Source organism: Hypomesus transpacificus, chromosome 22, assembly GCF_021917145.1.
Source record: "Hypomesus transpacificus isolate Combined female chromosome 22, fHypTra1, whole genome shotgun sequence".
Lineage (NCBI taxonomy): Eukaryota > Metazoa > Chordata > Actinopteri > Osmeriformes > Osmeridae > Hypomesus > Hypomesus transpacificus.
In genome coordinates, this window is record NC_061081.1 from 111,716 (window position 1) to 131,961 (window position 20,246).

The 20,246-nt window shown below is 43.7% G+C and overlaps 2 protein-coding genes across 3 annotated transcripts; both read right to left on the reverse strand.

Moving 5' to 3' along the window:
• Nucleotides 1-34: 34 nt before the first annotated feature.
• On the reverse strand, nucleotides 35-4,504 carry slc25a51a (solute carrier family 25 member 51a). The gene is made up of 4 exons (XM_047044866.1): nucleotides 3,062-4,504; nucleotides 2,658-2,800; nucleotides 2,444-2,526; nucleotides 35-2,131 (listed from the first exon to the last, which is right to left on the reverse strand). Exons 1-4 carry the CDS (start codon nucleotides 3,206-3,208, stop codon nucleotides 1,620-1,622), a joined length of 885 nt encoding a protein of 294 aa, XP_046900822.1. The 5' UTR covers nucleotides 3,209-4,504; the 3' UTR covers nucleotides 35-1,619.
• A 556-nt stretch (nucleotides 4,505-5,060) lies between these two features.
• Nucleotides 5,061-19,303, reverse strand: LOC124484124 (high affinity choline transporter 1-like). Of its 2 annotated transcripts, none has more exons than XM_047044863.1 (9): nucleotides 18,996-19,303; nucleotides 13,211-13,423; nucleotides 12,690-12,803; nucleotides 12,101-12,256; nucleotides 9,720-9,868; nucleotides 9,433-9,576; nucleotides 9,140-9,227; nucleotides 7,385-7,602; nucleotides 5,061-6,634 (listed from the first exon to the last, which is right to left on the reverse strand). In XM_047044863.1, the coding sequence occupies exons 2-9, from the start codon at nucleotides 13,392-13,394 to the stop codon at nucleotides 6,116-6,118; spliced, it is 1,572 nt and encodes a 523-aa protein (XP_046900819.1). In that variant the 5' UTR covers nucleotides 13,395-13,423; nucleotides 18,996-19,303; the 3' UTR covers nucleotides 5,061-6,115. The 2 variants fall into 2 exon arrangements, with proteins under 2 accessions (XP_046900819.1, XP_046900818.1); XM_047044862.1 differs by having other exon boundaries at nucleotides 9,140-9,293; nucleotides 18,996-19,302.
• Nucleotides 19,304-20,246: the final 943 nt, after the last annotated feature.

A 20,246-nucleotide genomic window follows, 5' to 3' on the forward strand; every position in this document is an offset into this window, starting at 1 on the left:
ATTAAGTGTCAATGTAATGCATCACTTAGCATTAATTAGCATTTTGCAGTGGTCAGACAGTATTGTAGCATTATGACATGGCCCAAAGGCAACTATTTATTTCAACATTAGTAAACCAGTATGTACGGTATGCAGCTCAACACAGTTTTTTTGGAAGAACTTCCATGGCCACTAGGTAGCAGTGTTTGTGCTATACACCGACTATTCAAGAAGGCAGTTGACAGGATAGATATTTGCGTTGTGTTGTCACAGAAGCAAGATACAATGAAATCCATAAATGTTACATTTAAATACACTGCAGCAGGAAGGAACCTAGTCTATTGTACACAGACAACAATCCTTTATATTATCACACTTATAACAACAAACATGTTAATCTACACGTAAAACACACCAACCACTGTACTGGGATGATATGTGTCTGCAAAAAAGCAAGGCACAAATTGAAGGCAGTTTTTGCGCTTAAACTAATAAACATTTCAATAACATGACAGACTTATGTAACTCACTTGGGTATACGTACATGGCATAAGTATTTTGATAAAAGACTATCTTTTCGCATCAAAGTTGAATACTGTAAAATTATACTAGCCATATTATTATGACAAGCTCAAATTTGACATGTACCAAATAAACACAACATGCAAAGAACCTAACATCCACTCTGATTATATAGACAGAGATAAGTGCTTATTCAAGACAGCGCACAGCCAAAATTGACAAGACATTACAATTGTTGCCACAGGAGACCAACACAATAAGGTGTACAAAACATCCCTATCCCATTATAACATTGTCAATATCTTCCACCTTTGGTCCTGAAGATCAAGTGTCAATAGTGATGATAAATAAATACATAAATAAATACATATACACTTTGAGATACTTGCCATTTGTCTATTTCATAGCAATTTTTTTAATTTTAACTCTAGTGTTGTAAAACCAAGCAGATAATCTGCCGAAATGCAGATTATGCATTTAGCGTAAATCTTTTGAACAGTGTGAACAGACCAACAAGTCGTTTTGTTCTGTATACATTTGAAAAACTGCCAAGTCAGAGAACTATGTTAGCGCATGTAATGATATTGCGCGAGATGTAAGATAAATATCTTTGAATTATGTTAAATGTTGTCATATGCTGAAGTAATCTGGAATAAAGAAATAACGGTGGGGTTCTCATGTCATTTAAGTGGGCCCTGAATTATTCTTTGGCAGATTCCAGACACATTCAAATTTAAATAAATAACAGTTCAGTCTGACACACACACCTGCAGTAGAAAACTGTCCACTATCATCATTGTTACTATGTTATTTTTCACCAAATTGAGGTTGGCTCAATGGTTCAGTCCAAATGATATATTCATATATGGGTAACAAAAGGACATTATGTATCTCCCCCCAGTCTGAAGACTACCATCGTGTGGGTGTGGGGGTGTGTGTGTGTGTGTGTGTGGAGGGGGGTTAGGGTTGGGGGGTCATACTTCTCTACTCATACCACCTCTCGCCATGCCAGTGTGCTTTGATAGGTGGCATCATTAATTTGAACAGCAATCAAAATAAGTAATACTAGAAACTAATTGTAGTATTATTAGGATTTTGCAAGGCGTGCTGTTAGGCAGTTAGAGCACCTTGAGCAGCAGTTCATATGTGGCGTTGATGATGCCCCAGGACAGCACGGAGCGGTGGTAGTTCAGGTGCACACCGCGGAACAGCAGCACCACCCGCCCGTCCCGCTCCTTCAAAATGGCCGCCAGCACCTCCCTTCCGGATTGAAAGTGGCCCCCGATCTGCGCCTGGGCACGGGATTTGACCACGTTGAGGGGGTAAAAAAGGACTCCCAGGAAGGCCCCCAGCAGACCCCCACAGACAAAGTCGCTGAGAAGGTGTGCGGCGTGGGAGTCAGCCTGGGGGAGGAGGTCCTTGAGGGGGCCGCGTAGTGCAAAGAACAGGGCGTTACTTGGGCCGTTGCGGAGCAGGATGGGGACAAGGCCACGGTAGCACTCGCGCACGCCATGCTCTTGCAGGAGCATCCGGAAGGTGTGGACCGTGTTCTGAAAGCGGGCGTGGTGCCGGGGGTCCTGGAGTAGGGTCTGGACACGCTCGAATGGTGTGAGGGCGGCCTCGGCAGTGCCTGACAGAAAATGTTTTTGAAAACATTCCTTATTGTCAAACAAACAGCCACACAAGGAAAGACTTCTGAGAAGCAGCCATGAGCTGTAAGTACGATGTTACTGTTACACCGTAATGTTAGTTTTGCTCACAGTGTCTAGCTGAGCTATGGTTACTTTGCAATGTGGCTAGTAAATACTGACGGTTCCTTACTATGCACTTCTGAACCGTGATCTTCTGCTGTACTTAATAAATGAACTATTTGTAAGTTGCTTTGGATAAAAGCGTCTGCTAAAAAAATAAAATGTAAATGTATTTTAACTGACTTCTTCACCTGCTAGGATAGCGGCAACACTCCGAGTGAGGAGCTCTGGCGCCCCCGTGTGTTGAGGCAGCAAACGGGAGAAGTCCTCATACCTGGAACCAAATCAGGGTTTGTGTGTTTAGTCAAGACGGGTCAAGATACCAGGTGGTTATAGTGGCAAATCAGTTGGAAATGCTAGTTTGCGGTGTGAGGACTGTTGGAAAGAATGGTGTCATATACATACACTCCAAACATGATGGCCACGGTTGTGGTCTTCTGAAGAAGGGGGGGCAGGAGCCCTCTGTAGAGGGTCCTGACGCCATCCTGCTGGAGCTGACGCACTGCCTCCATCACACCCACCCCGAATAGCTGCTGGCGGAACAACACCTGGGGGGGGGGGGGGGGGGGTGCAACATCTTGGTTTTACAAATCAATGTATTTTCATGTCTTGTCTTGTTACGTTACTCCAAAGCACCTCTGACAGCAGGCTATAAATAAACGTCTTGATTGTCAGGATGGCTTTTTACTGGTCTGTGACAGATCTGAACAGATGGAGGCAGGACTGATGTCAGGCCAAGGGGGCTTGGTTCGAAACACTAATAAACCTTGTGTTACTGCCTTAGGTGGTAAGATCCCAGTTCAGCTGACCTTGTGTATGGGGAAGGTGACCACGATGTTGGTGAAAGCAGCACAGGAGCCACACAGGTAGTGCTTCTTCCTGGGGTCTACATTAGGAAGGAGCATTCTTCCTCCGCTCCCAGGAGCCCCCTGTGTGTTATGGGCCTGGGGGGTCATGGCCAACTGCTTTCACTCTGGACTGACGGGAAACTCCATAGTCTCATCCATGGCCACACCTTCGCATGTACCAGGTGCCTTGCATTAAAACACAAACATTCTAGAATGGAAATTAGTTGTTAATGTTGCTAAAACTCCAGAGAAAATACTGTATACAATCCACTTTGTATTCTCAAAATGCACACTGTCAGTGATGGCTCACCATAAAAGATTACAATGAATCAGAAAACATATTTGGGGCTCCCTAATCAGATCCTAAAACCATGCATGCCATTAGTACTGAGTACTACAGACTACAATACTTTACATTATTTTACATGTAAGCAATGACAATACTAACAGCCTGTGCTAGCGCTAGGGTCTATGATCACATTTGAATATCTCAACCTTGCACAACTAGGAATTATTCTAGAGTTGTTAGACTGGTCCTAGTCCTCAGGGCACTTGTGTGCTAATCAGCAGCTCTGATGTGATTGAATCGGTTTCACAGGACAGCTATGTCTGTCACTCATCGCTGGCCTATACAATATGTTTAAGTGCTTCACAGTGAAACACTGGGGGCGGCGCAGTGACTGTAGTGACAAAGAGCTGCTCATCTTCAAAGGAGGACAGGGGCCTGCAGACAGGAAGCTTGCAACTAGGCAACGAAAACAACCACACCCAACTCGTTAATCTTTCACAGTGGTCTGTGAGAATGGAAAAGAACTGAATTTTGGAGATCAATTTTGATAAATAGGCAAGAGGTTGTGCCTAGACTTGTACAGGCACCTCATCAAGTATTCCTTCTACGTTGATGGTGTGTTATCTTCTCTGTGGGTTGACATGCGTAGCGTATACACAGCAAACACATAACCTGTCGTTATGGATGCAATCCTGTAACATTTTCAGATACCATATCATTTTTTATTGGCATCAAAATAATGTCATTTTTAGGGCCAAAGGCAAACTAATGAACAAGAGATAGGGTAGATGTGTCAGGGTAAGATCAAATACTATGACAGGTAGTCTGGCTGTAGCTACTAGTACTACTGTGCAAAAACAACATCGGGACAGGAGCAAAACAACAGTAGGCTGTGTGAACGCACGCTGTCACGATTGTTCAAATCAGACAAACAACTCATTTTAGCAATCATTATACTCACTGACGATAAATACGACTGTTTAAAACATGGCATATACCATCAATTTCGACCTTTTCGCTTTGTTTTATTTGATGCCCTTCGTGTCTGTGCTTTTATAGCCTACCAAGGCTAATGCATTGCACACTGATTGCACAGGGCCCTTTTCCGCATTGCATTCTGCAGCGTCACGATCTCTCAACCAGTTCTCGTCTCTGATTGGTTATTTCATCTTCGAACAACACAAACGCCTTGTGTAGTCGTGTATATTTTTTGTTTACTGAAAAAAATAAAAAATAAACGATGGTTTTGTAATGTACTCCATTCCCTATTTTAAGACAAAAAATAATTCCTGGGTATTTTTGGCGTTCTTGGTAACTTGTGTTCTTTGGATTGGAACCGTACTTGGGCAATGAGAGATGACGTCAAACGATTTCGCAAGAACACAAGAACGGAAAAAAACGTGGATTGAAAAACAGCCACTCGGCCCATCTTGGCACGTTGGGTAAAATGTAAATCAACATAAATGTGTTTTTGACATGAATGACAGTTCTTAACTTGATTCATATTTTCGTAGTCATTGAACACAAGGTGGATTGCAATGCAAAAACGTGCATGTGTGTTTCTTAACTTGCGAGTAGTTTATTCTCATTTGGTAATAAGGAATAATTTAAGCTTGGAGTGGTTGCAAATGGACACACCAACACTTGTAAGGATTGAGTCTGAATGAGCAATTGTAGTTTACCTTTTTATTTTCACAAAACAACCCCACGATTTACAATGGATCTCAAGAGACCTCAAAACCTCAAGAGGACAGACCTGCCTCAAGGCTCAGTATAGACTACAAACACGCTGCAGAGTCGCAACATGCAACCACAATTCACTTTGCGTTTCCATTTTCTATGTAAAACAATTTGGTCACGAAACTAAATTGTAATAAAAATGCTGTCAATTTTTTTTTAGCTTTGCCCACAAAGACAACCGTAGATACCTTTCTGAAGATGCATCGAAGTGTGTTTTTGCCAAGGTAACGGGTAGGGATGAAGCATAGTGCACCAGTAAATAAAGGATTTCCCTGCGCACTAAGCATTCAAATACTTTGAATGGGGCTTTGAGAAGGTGTATCCTAATCACCTCCCCTACACTGACAGCACTGAGACCTTATGCTACTTGATATGGCAGCTGGGTGTATCCAAGGCGATGGTAACACGAGTAACCAAGAGGACTCCAAGTTGAAGAGGAAAACATATTGCACTTAGTTGCTATAAGCATTTCATTAGACATTGTCAGATTACATTTAGCAAAACACCTTTTAGTTTTTCAGTGTAAATGAGTTGTCAAGATTTTTTCTAACAATCAATTTGTTTCACTGATTACGAACTTCCTATATATATATATATATATTTTTTTTGTCTTTAAACTTTTTGCCTGTGCTATGCATAAGGTTGAGCTTTGATAAAAGTATGTATATACACTTATAATATCATCAAAAAAAGTCTGTACAGTAGAAGAGTATCTTACAGGAATTCTCATACACATGTAAATAAAAAATTCATGCCTACCCCAAAAAATCTAAAACGCACAATTCTTGGCTGGCTGGTACTCAGATTTGTTTGAACAGTATTGCAACACATCAAACGGCGGCCTCTGCGGTGGTGTCCACTTTAATAATGTTTGTATCTCTCAGATTTTCAGATTCTATCAAGAGACCTTTGCATGACTTGGTTTGCATGAAACCAAGATGGCCTGCTCCTCTATCACCCAAAACCGGCCTCTTTCCCCCTCTCTCTTAACAGCTAGTGTCTAGCAATTGCTTGGAGACTGCTGGGGTTTTGGTCTCTGCTTGGACGACCTTCCTGCCCTGTTCCTGGCTGATGCCAAACACGTCCCAGCGCTCCGAGAGCAGGCCCTTACTGAAGACGAGGGACGCCAGGTAGGAGAAGAACAGGATGGACACAATGGTTGTCAACATGATGGTGGTGCGGAAGGGGAAGAACTGGGTGAGCCGTCCTTCGGCGTCTAGACGGCAGCCGGGGTAATGGATGAGGGGCGGTAGATTGATGAGGGGCTCGCCGCTCATGAACCTCAGGACCATGCCGGAGAAGAAGCCCACTGTGGCGCCGTAACCATTGGAGATCTTGAAGAAGAGTACGCAGACCAGCTGGGGGAACATGATGGTGTAGGACATGTCCACACCAACCAGCCAGAACACCAGCACACTGTTGTCCAGGAAGGTGAGGGCTGTGCCGGCCAGTCCCACCACCACCACCGAGATACGGATCACCCACTGCATCTCCCTGTCTGAAGCCTTGGGGAGGGGGGGGGGGGGGTGAAGAAAGGGAGGTATAGCGATACAGGGATGCAAGGGGGAAAACAGAGGGGACGTGTTGAAACCGAGAGAATCATGACAAAGCATCACAAAGAGTCAATTTGTTTAATGTAGTCTGTTTTATGAAGTTTTTGTTCACTGTTTATATAGATACAACTGCCCATATTTGGGGCCCAATCTGAAAGGCCAGTAACAATATAATCTTTGTAGTCACAGTGAAAACTAGTTATGCCCCTGTAACATTACATCCATATGGTGACAAACCATTCAACTATTCAACATGAGTTGAAACAGGCCTGAGAACATTCTGCCATTGTTTAACGCCTCTCTGGTCGTCATGTTGAACATTCCTAGGGGCCATGGCAGAAACAACATAGGAGCTCAAAAGCTACTTTGTTTCCCCAAGCCAGTAGTATGTGTGTGGGGGATGGGAGGGGGTATATACAGTATAATCATCTGGTCAGAGGGTTCATATAATCTACCTACCCACACAAGTTGGCCACAAGTGTCAACCGATAAATGTGTCCTTGTTTGCAGTAGAAAAGTGTCCTTCTTTTGGTGATGTTGTGGTGTTAGGGTAATGTAGTTACATTCTGGTGTTGTTGTTGTGGTGTAACATTGTGTCAAAACTTAAGATTGGGCTCAGGTTTCCATAATGCTGCTATGACATTTCCATGACATTGCACTGGAGGTCTAAAAATGACATTTCTTCAAGATTCTCGTGCTTACCTGTTTCCTACAGATGTTCTTGTAGATGTTGGAGGAGAACATGGAGGCAGAGGAGAGGAGGGCAGAGTCCATGGATGACATCACGGCGGCGGCGACAGCCCCGATGCCGATGATGGAGATGTAGTGAGGGGTGAGGTGGTGAAGGGCGAGAGGCAGGATGGAGCCGGCCTGGCCGCGCTCATATGGTGTGGGTAATCCATACGTTGTCATATTCCAGTCTGGGGAGCAGAAAATGGGTTATTTAGTTTATCGGTTTGTTTGTGGAGCACTTAAAGCATTTGAAAATGTTTCCACATTGTTTGCATTTAGCAGACGCTTTTATCCACTGCAACTTACAAATAGTGCATATAGAAAGTACAGAAGAAGCCCGAGGATCAGAAGTGCCGAGTTCTAACAGGATTAGCTGGTGACAGTCAGGGAACCGTCTTTATTTACAAGCCACTTCGCAAAGTAACCACCTCTCGGCTACCAGGCAAAGTGAAGAAAAAAGAAAACTACAGGGCAACAATAACATCTCATTTACAGAAGTGCATAGCACAGTGCAACATCAAACACTTCCATGGGTGCAGTCTCTTGTCAGACAGTGGGACAACAGGAGCTCAAACATAACATGCAAAGAAGGGACAGGGAAATTGGCAGCTATCACAAAAAGTAGCAAAGCTTCTTTCAGTTTCCTTTTGCCAGGCAAAAGAGAAAGTCCAGCATGATCATCTATGGAAAACAAAGTCTTGTGGTCGCTGTGTGTTAAATGAGCCCACGTCAGTGTATTACTCTACCTGGGACAGCCAGTTCTGCGTGTTCAGCAGGTTTTAGGCACATATTTGATTCTAAAATCTCTCATATGATCATTTGTGCTTCCTCGTGTAGCAAAGTCAAACATACCACACATAGCGACACCCTGTCACAACTCTAGAGTCTCATCCATCTACATCAGTCACAACACTCTGCTTGTGATGCCCTCTTATCTCCAAGGAAGCTTGCTTGAGACAACACGTCTCCAGAAGCTATTTGTATTCTCCGTTTGTTGCGGAAATTTAAACAAAGAACATACCTTGTCAGAACCTTAAGGCAAAAGTTCTTCAAGACTTCATCTTTAAAACAACAAGAGTAGAAGGTGGTGATTTATGAGAGGAATATGTGCGACTGCCACTTTGTTTTAATGTTGTGTTTACTGTAATTTTGATTCTAGTAACTATTTCTCCTTGAAATATAAAGTCATCCTTGGTCTCTATACAAAGCTAACATTGTAAAACAATCCTTCAACTATACTTGTAACTGTACAAAGATGTTCAGAACATTTATTGAACACTTATGAACCAGCCAGAGACCAGTTCACACCTTTGGTAGGTGTGAATGAAAGACGGGGGAGTTGAGAATCCAGTTTTCCCCAACTGACTTCAGAGACAGGACTTCTCCTAACTCTGAACTGTATGAAACTCTTGAGATGACAATCGATCTCTGAGTCCAGTGATACCAACGATGGCGTGGTAAACGCCATCAGGATTGTCGTTCCACAGGATCTCACCAAGCTTCTCCTGGGATTCAACAAGATTAGTGATTGCAACACTACCTGAACAATTCTGCTGAATAAGTACCCAAACCGCAATTCGAATTGCGACCTGACTGAAATCACGCAGACCAAGTCTCATGATCCCTGCATCAAAACAGGGTTTGCTTTGATGCTTCGACTCTTCAAATGGGCCTCGCACACGAACAGCCCTCAACCACACGTGTGTTCTGGTATGAGTGGTTCACCTGTGGATGCAGCCACGGCCCCCACGAGGATGGAAGGGATGCCCAGCACCAGGCAGAAGGCGGAGGAGGCAAAGCAGGTGACCTGGGCCTGGGTGTAGGAGGAGGCAGATAAGATCCTCTGGTAGAAGGCCTGGTAGGCCAGACCACCTAAAGCCTGGGGAGAAACAATGGACTCAAGGGATGGGAGAGGTCATGAACTATTATGAATTGTGTGTATGTGGGTGCGAGAAGATGTGTGAGGGGATGCACGTTGGTCTAAGTGTGTGTGTGTGAAGCGACTTGTGTTGACTCACCAGTACCATGAAGTCATCAATCCACTTGCCGGCATCTTGGGCTTCCAGCTTGCCCACCCAGGGAGGCTGGAAGGTTGCGTTGAAAGACGTCAGGGATATATCCACCGAGTTGGGACTGGTCAGCAGGAAAGGAACACACACCCACTGCAAGAGAGCAAAGTCGACAGAACATAAAATGTATAAATAAACCTGACCTTCTTTTCCCCAGACGGTACGTGGAAAACTTCATTTCCTGTTTCTAGATCTCCTTCCCAGAAAGTCAGGTTCAAATCTTTATCGGTACTGACCAGGCTGACAAAGATGAGGATAAGCTGGATGACGTCGGTGTAGGCTACAGAGTAGAGGCCTCCCAGCAGGGTGTAGATGATGGCCACCACGGACGAGATGCAGATAGAGTAGACGTAGGGGAGGTCTAGGATCACGCTCAGGGTCCCACCTGGAAACACACGCAGCATAGCACTAAGTACAGTCCGACATGACAGAGCGCTCCACACATGACATGACAGATGAGAGGGACTGTGCCCTCAAACAAAGGTGTATGATTGTATATGTCAGAGTTGTCTACATTATGATTGAAGTTTCATTAAGTTATAGAATTGATGGTCAGTTAGTTGATTGGGAGTTTTTGATAGTCCGTTTTTTGTGGCGTTAGCACTGAAATTAAAGTCGTTTTCAAAAACTCGCTACAGTAATTTGTTGGTCTTAGACCAAGAGCAATGTATGCAAGAATAAGACAAGGAAACAAAACAGAAATATATTTGAAAATAAAAATGAACAATAAAGAAAAGTAAGGCATACAGCAGTCTATTGGTTGTGAGATTCAAGAATTCCCACCGTCTCTCGAAGATGCCTGATCATCATCATCATCATCATGAAGAAATGATCTCTTTAGAAAAACTATCAAGACACCAGAAATAGTCAACAAAAATCTATTAATAAAAACGAATCTGAGAAAACAATAAAGCAAACGAAAACAGAATTATTAAAGCAAAAAAAAAGATCTGTGTGTTACTCAAACAAGCAAAGCATCTCTACCTGACGAGTCTTCCTCAATGCCAGGGTCTCCCCAGCCGCGATGCAGCCACACCAAAACAATGCCCTTAAACAGAAGAGTGTCAGATCGGCACCATCGCTGACCACTGTTTCAGTCTGACTGTGACCTTTGACCTCCCCTGGCCTTTACTGTGACACCCTGAGATTTAGGTGTTTGCCAGGTATGGATTTTGATCATTTCCGACTACTCAAATCACTCACACACACACACACAGGTGTATAAAGACAGGTACAGTTTTTAGATGGGAACCATTCAATTTCAAGTTAAGTCGAGTGAAAAATACAGCCATGCCCCAATCATTTACGGATAGCTCAATTATAGATCATCTGCAGATCTTCTGTAGGGGTTAATCCACATAGATGTAGGCTGCGTTCTTGTGCGATATTATCGATGCTAGAAAACAGCCCTATCTCTATGGGTTTAACTTCACTGAGCCGTGCAGGGCTGTACTAGGCCAGGATAGACCTCGCTGGGCTAAATATAGGTGAGAGAAGGAATACCAGTTAAAGGACTCCGGGGCTAAATAGAGAACGATGGCTACATATCTGCAAAAGATCTCACTCTGTTTTTAGCTCCCTTGTTTATTCCCTGCCTGCAGTGGCTGGACCTATGCAGGCACAAAAGTGCACGTATACACACATAATTTGCGACCCGCAACCTAATTGGGTGATATTGGTTTCACATGGCCAGTATGTACACACACACACACACACACACAAATTAAGATAAACTCACACCATCATCCAGAAATTACAGGCTCACCAAAACACAAACAGTCTCTTAGCAAAGGTAGGTCTCTTTGGAACTTGTCTTCACCTCCTTCTTTGGTTGTCAACCGTAATTACAGCAGCTAGGGGTGTAGTGCAGTGAGAACATCCCACACTGGTCGAATAAAGTACCAAAAAAAACACCCCTAGTTACACGTCTGTTGTGAGGTGAGAGTGACCAGACCTGTTTTAGTAATCCACCACAACATTACCATGGGGACATGGGATCAAGTCTGGCCAGGATGGGGACATTTGATTTAAAGTTGTGTTGTCTTTCAGTCTGAGAGCCTTACTGCTTTGACACACTGAGTAGAAAACAAACTCACTCTCGACACCAGAGACTTGATACATTTTTGATCACCTTACGCAATCAACAGGCTGTTTGTTCTGTACGTCACTTTAGAAACAGCACTGGAACAGAGAACATTGTTAAAACACACACACACAAATAGACAGACAGACAGACACACACCCAAACCACAACAACTCTGATAGACATTTATAAAAAACTTTGGCTGCATGTGCTCAAGTAGAATGCAGCATTGTTGCAGTTAATCACCCATAACAAATACAAGGTTTGAGTTGGGCACCATGTCATTGTTACTTAATCCAGTTTGGACACAGTAATGTCAATGTAAGGTCATCCATTGTTATGTACATGTACTGGAAGGACACATTCATCTTTTCTCCTTTTTGATTAATAGGCGATTTAATGCTTAAGGAGCAATAAGAACAATACCCCCAAAATGGGAGCTTGTGGGAGCGTGAGTGAGCACATCCATGTGCTAATGCGTGTTGTTTTGCGCATGCAAGCGTCTGAGTGTGGGACCCTGTTTGGGCTCCTTACCGAGGCTGACGAGGGTGCGAGCCACCCACAGGACATCGGCCACCAGCGCAGGAAGGATCAGGGCGCTGCTCAGGACGTTGCCGTATTTCTGCTGGAACGGGTCCATCATGGTGATATATCGATTCTCTCTCATGGGCTTGGCGAAAAAGAAACCGCCTGGTAAGAGGGGAAAAGGATGAAAGGAAGAATGACGAAAAGAGAAGGGATAATAAACAGATGGTACGACCATAAAAACAAAAACAAGTGTTCTCCCTGAGTGAACAACACGCATCTTCCTCGGGGGTTGAAACGACCAGTAAAGATGATATAAAGGTTCTGTCCGCAACAGAGCCTGGGATCTTCCTTGCATGCACGCATTCCTGCAGGGCCTTTAAACACGCTGGCCAGGTGACCTTACCACATCAACAGGCCTCGTTTGTGTCAATGGGTTAAATCAGCAAGAGGAAGTGGATACGTGGGGGATCACGTACAAGTGATCTAAATATACTGATATGCAGGTATATATATACACACACACGCACGTGTATATGGCCGAGGTCAGCTTTGTCACTCTGATGTCATGGTGGGGGGCTAAGATGGCCAGACTCACCCAAGAAGAAGGTGAGGACGTAAGGCACAGGCATCAGAGCCCAGACCAGACCCAAGGTAGGGTTATACACTGCCTCAGCTATGCCGAGGATGAAGCCTCCACCCACCCAGGTGGCTGCAGCGAGGACACAAAGAGAAAGAGAGAGAGACGGGCAGAGAAGAAAAGAGAATAGAGAGAGAGAAACATGTTACCACAGAGTAACACCAAACAGAAATCTGATATGGAATATGTTCCTCCATTTAATGCTAGAGAGGTGGATTACAGGGTTTAGCTATGTTCAGACTCCGGGGGGGGCATTGGCTAGCAGAGGTCTGGCTGCAATGTCACTGCAGTTTTACGTCATTCCACCCTCATTTACTGAAGCCTGATAGGACAGCCTATTCCCAAATCCACAGTGAATACAATCTATATTGTATCATTGACATTGTATAAATACATAAAATGTAAATAGAAAATACAATGAGAAGCTTCAGTAAAATCCTACGTTATTGGAAGACACCTTAGTGAGAATGTCTGCTCACCAGTGAGTGTGAAGATCCCGACCAGCAGGTTGATGTTGCGTCCAGCGAGCAGCGTGATCTCCATCCCGTCCCCCGTACACTTCCTCTCCTCCTTCTTGGAGCGCATGGAGGCCCAGATGCCGGTTCCCAAGATGAGAACGTAAAACCCAGCCATGACGATGATGCCCGGAATGTTTAGAGCCATTTTCTCTGTGAAAAACCTTCAGTGGTTTACTTGAGAGAGGGAGTGTAGGGAAGGGCAGGAGAGAGAAGAAAGGAAGGCAAGGGGGGAGGTAGGGCAAATTGAGGGGTGGATGAGGAGATGGGGGTAGAGAGAGGAGGAAAGGAGGGTTTATTAGGTGTTGAAAAGGGAAAGAAGACAAATCAAAACATGAGACAAAGTTTGTGTTTGCGTGTTTCCAATATAGGGTTTTCTTTATGAACTACGCAATCAACACTTAATATGCTGTATTAGCGGAGGATGATGACTAGGCTAAACAATGGCTGTTTATCAATCTGAAAGAACGCTAAGAACCCTCCCATCCTTGCGGGAACCGTCTTCCAAGACCATGAGGACGGGAAACGATTTTAGATGCGTGTGTTCTTGCAATGACTTCTGAGAAATCAGATGCGTTTTCGTTGACCAAGTCCCCATCCAATGCATCCTCAATTAAAGGGGCCGGGCGGGTGGTAGTGAAGAACTCGCCCTGGGCGCCAAATGTGCTAGGACCGCCACTGGTACTTGGGCAATGAAAGATGACGTCAAACGAGTTCGCAAGAACACAAGAACGGAGACGTTGATTAAGAAACAGCCATTGTGAAATTGTGGGGATGGTTTGCGAAATAAATGGCAGGAAGTGATGTCAGTTGGCAATGGCGAGAAGAGAAGGACGTGGTGAAAGTAAACATCTATTTTCAATAGGAGAGGAGGGTGGGGGAAGAAGGAAAGAGAAGAAACAAAAAAAGGTGCTTCTCTGATACCCATGCTCTGCTCAGCAGAGGGGATGAAGGGGAGGTGGAGTAGAAGCGGAGAGAAGGGGACTGCAAAGGGTTGAGTGGGGAGGGGTGGGTCTCACCAGACGCTGAGGTGCGTTGACAAAATGACAGCAGCTGCCCCCTCTTCAGTGTGGTGATGGGTCCCAAGGTTCGAACCCCAAACTTTAGTCGGCCAACAGACCAACTCAGAGCTATGTTAGTGTGTGCGTGTATGTGTGAAAGTATATGGCCATTGAAAAGTGTATCAGTTACCTCCAAGACTATATTGGGGGAGTATAATGGCCAAACAAAAAAAACATAAGTGTGCTAAAAATGCCAGTTTTGTGTTGCTTGAATAACCTCATTCATTGGTATCTACTCAATATCAACCACAATCCCTGCATTTAAAACCCTGTGCTTGATCAATCAGGAAAGGATCACAGTAAGGCGGTTTCTTTCGAATTATGGGTTTATTGCACAAGCTTCCCACTTTACAGGCAAATAATTCACCTAAAGTCATTTAAAGACAAAAAATGATTGTAGATACAGTAAAAAGTGTAAGAACTGAAGACCAATGACAACTGAATGTGAAAATGTGTCAGGAACACAAGCATGGACTGTGCAGGGTCCAGAAAAAGAGAAGGGATTGAATTCATAAGAGAGGAGGTTTTTTTGTGTGTACTGTTTGCATTTGTGTACACGTGTACAATATGTGAGCAAAAGGGTGTGTGTGTGTGTGTTTTGGGGCTGGGCTAAGTCTGAACAAGGACTCATGTAGTGTGCGAGTGTGGTGTGCAAAGCATAGAGTTTGAGGAAGCCTTATAGACCAGAAATCCCCATTACTACTATTACCAATAGTGTTAAATCCAGTAGGTCTCTTTACCAACTAGTTGGGGACTTATGATTGCACAAAACTGAAAGGAATGCAACAGAGCTTCTCCTAGACCCACCAGAATCATGCAGAGAGAGAGAAAAAATGAATAGTCTAAAATAAGTACTATGGTCTCACTGACCATAGTAGTGAGTTCAGTGAACAATTGTGCAGAATCAGATGTTAACATAAAGCCAAGTAAAGAAAGTGCTCTTTAGCCTTAACAAAAGGGCTTTTGTTTACTGTAAAGGCACAGTCTTTAAGGGAGTGACGGTACGTTCGACGACTTTTGGAAGGGAAGGAGGCGGTACCAATGAGTCAGGGACACATCCACACACGAAGGAACATACAAACACGAAGAAACATGTCTCTTTACACATTCTTTACACAAGATAAACACTTCCTGTTGTTTAACTTCCTGTAATTTCACCACTGATGGTGGGCGCTTTGCTCACTTCTCGACTTGCCAGGGCTTTTCACGTCATACAGCTGTATGTGCACACACACTCAGACACACACACACTCGCACACACAGAGCCAGCAGCCCGTCTTTTCATTAACACTACCTCCGTGAATATTCACACTCTCAGGTTCCACCAGTCTAAATGTATCTTTTCACTTGTTGTGCAAGGTGCCTGCACAGTTTTGGTTGACTGCCAGGCATCAGAGTAGCCTGGAACTCCTTGGCACTCCTTGGCCATTGTGTTTATCCCAGAACATCGACCAAAATGGAGGCCAAAGACCATACCTCAAACCAAAACAGTCGAGGACTTTAAAAGGAGGTTGTAATGTTTGACATCTGGACATGGAGGGCGAGCGGCTGTTGTCGTGTATGAATGAGGGGACTGTTAAACAACGGAATGTTCCTGAAAGCTAGAGCATCATGTCCTCAGGTTACCGACAATACAACAAAGCAATCCTAACGTTGTAACCAAAAATACATTATTTAACCTTGGACCCTGTAGGGTTCTCTAACTTCTTACCTTTCCAACTATTTTGTTGTTTGTTGTTCCAACTACTACTTGTTTTTGCTCTCTCTCTGACTCTCTATCACTGACTCTTTCATTCTAACTCTGACTCTCTCTTTCAGTCACTCACACTGACTAGCACTCTTTCTCGGTCTTGACGCTGGTAGAACCTTGACATGTTTACCTAACTTCTTTCCCCTTGTTTTATCCTCTCCCCCCGGTATTTTGTGGAAGTGTTAAGACTTGCCAAAAGTTGTCCTAAAAAGACAGAGGCACCAATGCAAAAGCCATGGCCCCGTTTACGTGGAAGTGACAATGAAAGATTAAAGGTAAAACAGTCCCATTCGTTATACGACAGGAGCAGAACTGCCATCCGTTCCTCTCTCCCTCCTCCTCCCTCCTTCTAGACTGTTTACTCAGAAAACTGACCATCCGCAAAAGTCTTACCATGTCAACATGCCCCCCCCCCCTTAGACTGAGAGCTCCACTGTCTTAGAACATACACACATGCACAGACACTCAAGCGTACACACACACACACACACACACACACAGCTCTTCATACCAGGCTGCTAGGAACTGAAAAGTGATTCCTACTAAGACATGACTAATTAATCTGGTATGTTGGAACTCAAATTCTCAGAACTCTGTAATTGCCCACCAGTGATCCTTGATCATGTCAGCTCTTGATTTATAAAGCAACATCGTCAAAAAACAACGTCACAGAGACAATATGAGAAAATGAACCATTACATTTCAACATACCCTCGTCACGTTTGTGGAAACACAAGAAGTGAGTGACTACAGTGTACGGAGACCTCAATGTTCTTGACAGCCTTGTGTTGGCTGTCACAGAGTGAGTAAGAGAGAGAGAGAGAGAGAGAGAGAGAGAGAGAGAGAGAGAGAGAGAGAGAGAGAGAGAGAGAGAGAAAGAGAGAGCACTCTTGCCATGATAGTGGAAAAAAACAAGTATGCGTTCGACAATCTACAGCACCTCCAACTCCTCCGCTATCGCCTGTTCGTCAAACTACCCCCCCCCCCCCCCTCCTTCCCCCCCTCAACTTCTTCTCCAGGGCGAAAAGTAATATTTACGATTACAGGTAAGAACTGTTTTAACCTCATTTTGGGGGGGTCCAAGTCTTAATTAGGGGGGTCAACCCCCCCCCCCCAAGGCCCCCCTGTAATTCGAACCCTGCCCAGCCCCCCCACACACACACTTTTTATTTGTTTGTGCAACTGGCAAGGCATCTAGCCATCCCCTCAATCATCTCCGGCCTCTATCTGAAATGCTTTGCATAGGAGCCCAGTTTAACAGTCAGTTGTGCCAAACCCTAGTTGGAATACCTCCACACCAGTCCCATCCCTACCTATCCACCCCCCACCTCCAGTCTAACTGTACCTATGTGGAAAAGTACATAGATGTTTTTTTTTTTAATTCTTGCTTGCTTTCAAAACTAAATAGTCAAATCCGTCACTCTCTTGAAGAAAATAACTTATTATTTTACCTCTCCCACAGAACCTATCAATGTATCATTGCACAGACAAACAAAACCCTCTGTAGAAGGCATGTGACTTGACTAGGACTGCAACTGGTCGACAAAGAACACAGTGTACCTTTAAGCTGATCTCAACTGATATCACATCAAAATCCAGTCGGCCACATGTATAGGGACGTATATCAGTCTGAAACGATCTCTTATCACTTAGTCTGCTCATGTACAGCTGTTTGTGGGCGGGGGAGGCTAAGGCCACAAAATTATGTTTACTGATAAACAACGTGGGAGAAACCTTACTGAAAAAGAGAGAGAGAGATAGAGGGTGAGAGAAAGAAAAGGAGGAAAACAGAGATGTTACCTACCATATTTGATGTAGCATTAAGTTGTTCCTTGATCAGAATCAGAATAGTTTTTATTGCCATGTAAGTTTAAACAAACACAGAATTTACTGTGGCAGGAAGGTGCTTACAATAAACATATATGGATCTTTATTTTTTAGTTACAAAAGTTGAATGTATAAATAGATTTTCAACATAGTAAGGAGCTAAACAATGTGAGATATAAAATAGTTAGCATGCATCCTCCCACTATGTCAACATTGTGGTCAAAAGCAATGACAGCTCACATCAAGAGCATTTTGCAAAAAAGTATAATTAACTTAATTTCTGACAATGGCACCTCCTGCAGCGGTAAGTTATTTTGTTAAACCGTAGAGAAGACACGGTAAAACAAACATCAAAAATGTCTCATTGAGGACCACCAGCATCGGGCTCTGTGGCTAAATGTGGGAACGAACAAGTGGTCTATTCTGAGTCAAGCATGCACTATCACTTGGTGCCCCTTAGCAACTCATAACCGACAGCAAAGGGCTTAGTCGGAAAATGTAGCTAACTTTCTTTCTTAAATGGAAAAGAGCCAGAGCAGTTTGGGCTTGAATCCCTATCGTCACGAAAATTGCATAATAATGTACACAATCTTTCAGCATACTTTTTTTTGTTCAACCTGACGCTGCACTGTACTCTCACATAGGCTACATATACATACTGTGCATTATTTTCTCATTAATAAACAAAGTGAGCGGACGCAGGTTAAACAAACGGTCTCATAAAGCAAATGCTTAATTTATAAATAAATATTTATATAGAGGCAATCAACCATTCCTGTATTCCGTTTGTCCTGTATACTGGATTTCAAATTGCGACATCAACATGTTCGCCGCTTCCATCGAAGGCTACCTGGTCAGGATAAGCTCTACTCAATAAAATAAATTGTGCTTCTAAAGCTTTAGGCTATCAGATTTCAAATTGACGTGCCAAAAGTGACGAATAAACTGATTTCATAAATAATAATTTATACAATTGTACAGTCCACACGCGCGCGGACACACAGAAATAAGTACGATAAAGCATTTCAAAGTAAACTACACTGCACTGCAAATCATTGTTTCCTACCAGAGAATTAACAGAAAATCTAAAGAAGTCAGAAATTATACATACCGAACGTAATGCGTGTGTAAGCTTGTCCAATAGTGATGCTGGAGTGTGAAGGTTATCGTGGGACAAAACTATCAGAACAGACGGTCCAACAGTATAAGACAGATGCTGTGCAACGGTGGACGGTCCCAAACTTTCTCAACACAGAGAGATTTTGTAAAACTAGATAAGAAAAAAAGAAACGTCCTGTACATTAAGAATGTAAAGATGGTAGAACAGAATACAATTTAAAGATGTAGGATATTAGAACTCCCCTCAGGAAGCTTGGAACAACCTAGAACGATTCTGTGCCATACCCTGCCCTCCTTTAAACTCCAGGGGGGGTGGCACAAAAAGCACGAGGCTATATTATCTGAGACCCAATTGGTTGATTCAGAAACGGACACTGATGCCTGTCTTTCTTGTTTTCGCTCAGCTCCTTTAGAGTACTAGCTCCACTTCACTCACTTCATCTCCCTCGACCTCTCCTCACTAACTAAGTAGGTGTGTGTGTTGCATTGTGAATGGTCCTTAAGCATTATTCCTATACATTACATTTAGTCTTCCTTTTTGCTGAAGAGCCGCCCATGTTGAACAGACCTGTTCCAGAGCTGTCTCTGTCTTTAAGGTGCCCCTTCTTGTTCATAAGACTATCTTGTGTGTGTGCATTTATGTGTAAGTGAGTGTGTCCATGACTGTGCATGCATGCGCTTGTATTAGAGGGGCAGGGGTGCCCACTGCCCACGCGCTCTGCATGCTGACCCTGTTGACTGCCACTCCACCCTCTCCCTGTTTTGCCCCCTCTACAGTTTGTTTCTTTTACTTGCTCTCTCTCTCTCTCTCTCTCTCTCTCTCTCTCTTTCTCTCTCTCTGTCTCTCTCTCTGTTTCCACCCTATCTTAATATTGACCAAATAATTTGTTAATCCACATCTTGCCAGAGATATTAAAGTGCTTAGACAGTGCTGAAATGCGTATTTAGAAAGTTGGAGCTTGGAACAAAGCTCCAATGCACATCGTCCTGTCTGTCTCATATGTCGGCCCCTCTGTCCATTTGTGCTATTCCTATCAGATCCAGTCTCCCTGGTGACAGGGTCCAAAATCTAAACACGGTCAGCCGGTGGGCATTTGGCTGAGTGGAGATAGTCCTCTCTGACTGGTTGGGCTACATCAGTGGGAGTTTCTGTAGTCTTGTATGGAAGATTATGCCTCAAAATGATTTCATTACAGTTCTTAACTCACTTCAGGGATCTTTTGGGAATAGTACACAATGTACA

Excerpts from the sequence above, each read along its gene's own strand:
- LOC124484124 (XM_047044862.1), bottom strand. The coding sequence starts at position 13,394 with ATGGCTCTAAACATTCCGGGCATCATCGTCATGGCTGGGTTTTACGTT. Across the intron at positions 12,804-13,210 it reads CGGGATCTTCACACTCACTG|CCACCTGGGTGGGTGGAGGC; the intron begins GTGAGCAGACAT and ends TCCTCGCTGCAG. Across the intron at positions 6,635-7,384 it reads AGAACATCTGTAGGAAACAG|GCTTCAGACAGGGAGATGCA; the intron begins GTAAGCACGAGA and ends CCCCTCCCCAAG.
- slc25a51a (XM_047044866.1), bottom strand. The coding sequence starts at position 3,208 with ATGACCCCCCAGGCCCATAACACACAGGGGGCTCCTGGGAGCGGAGGA. Across the intron at positions 2,801-3,061 it reads TCACCTTCCCCATACACAAG|GTGTTGTTCCGCCAGCAGCT; the intron begins GTCAGCTGAACT and ends CCCCCCCCCCAG. Across the intron at positions 2,132-2,443 it reads TGTTGCCGCTATCCTAGCAG|GCACTGCCGAGGCCGCCCTC; the intron begins GTGAAGAAGTCA and ends ATTTTCTGTCAG.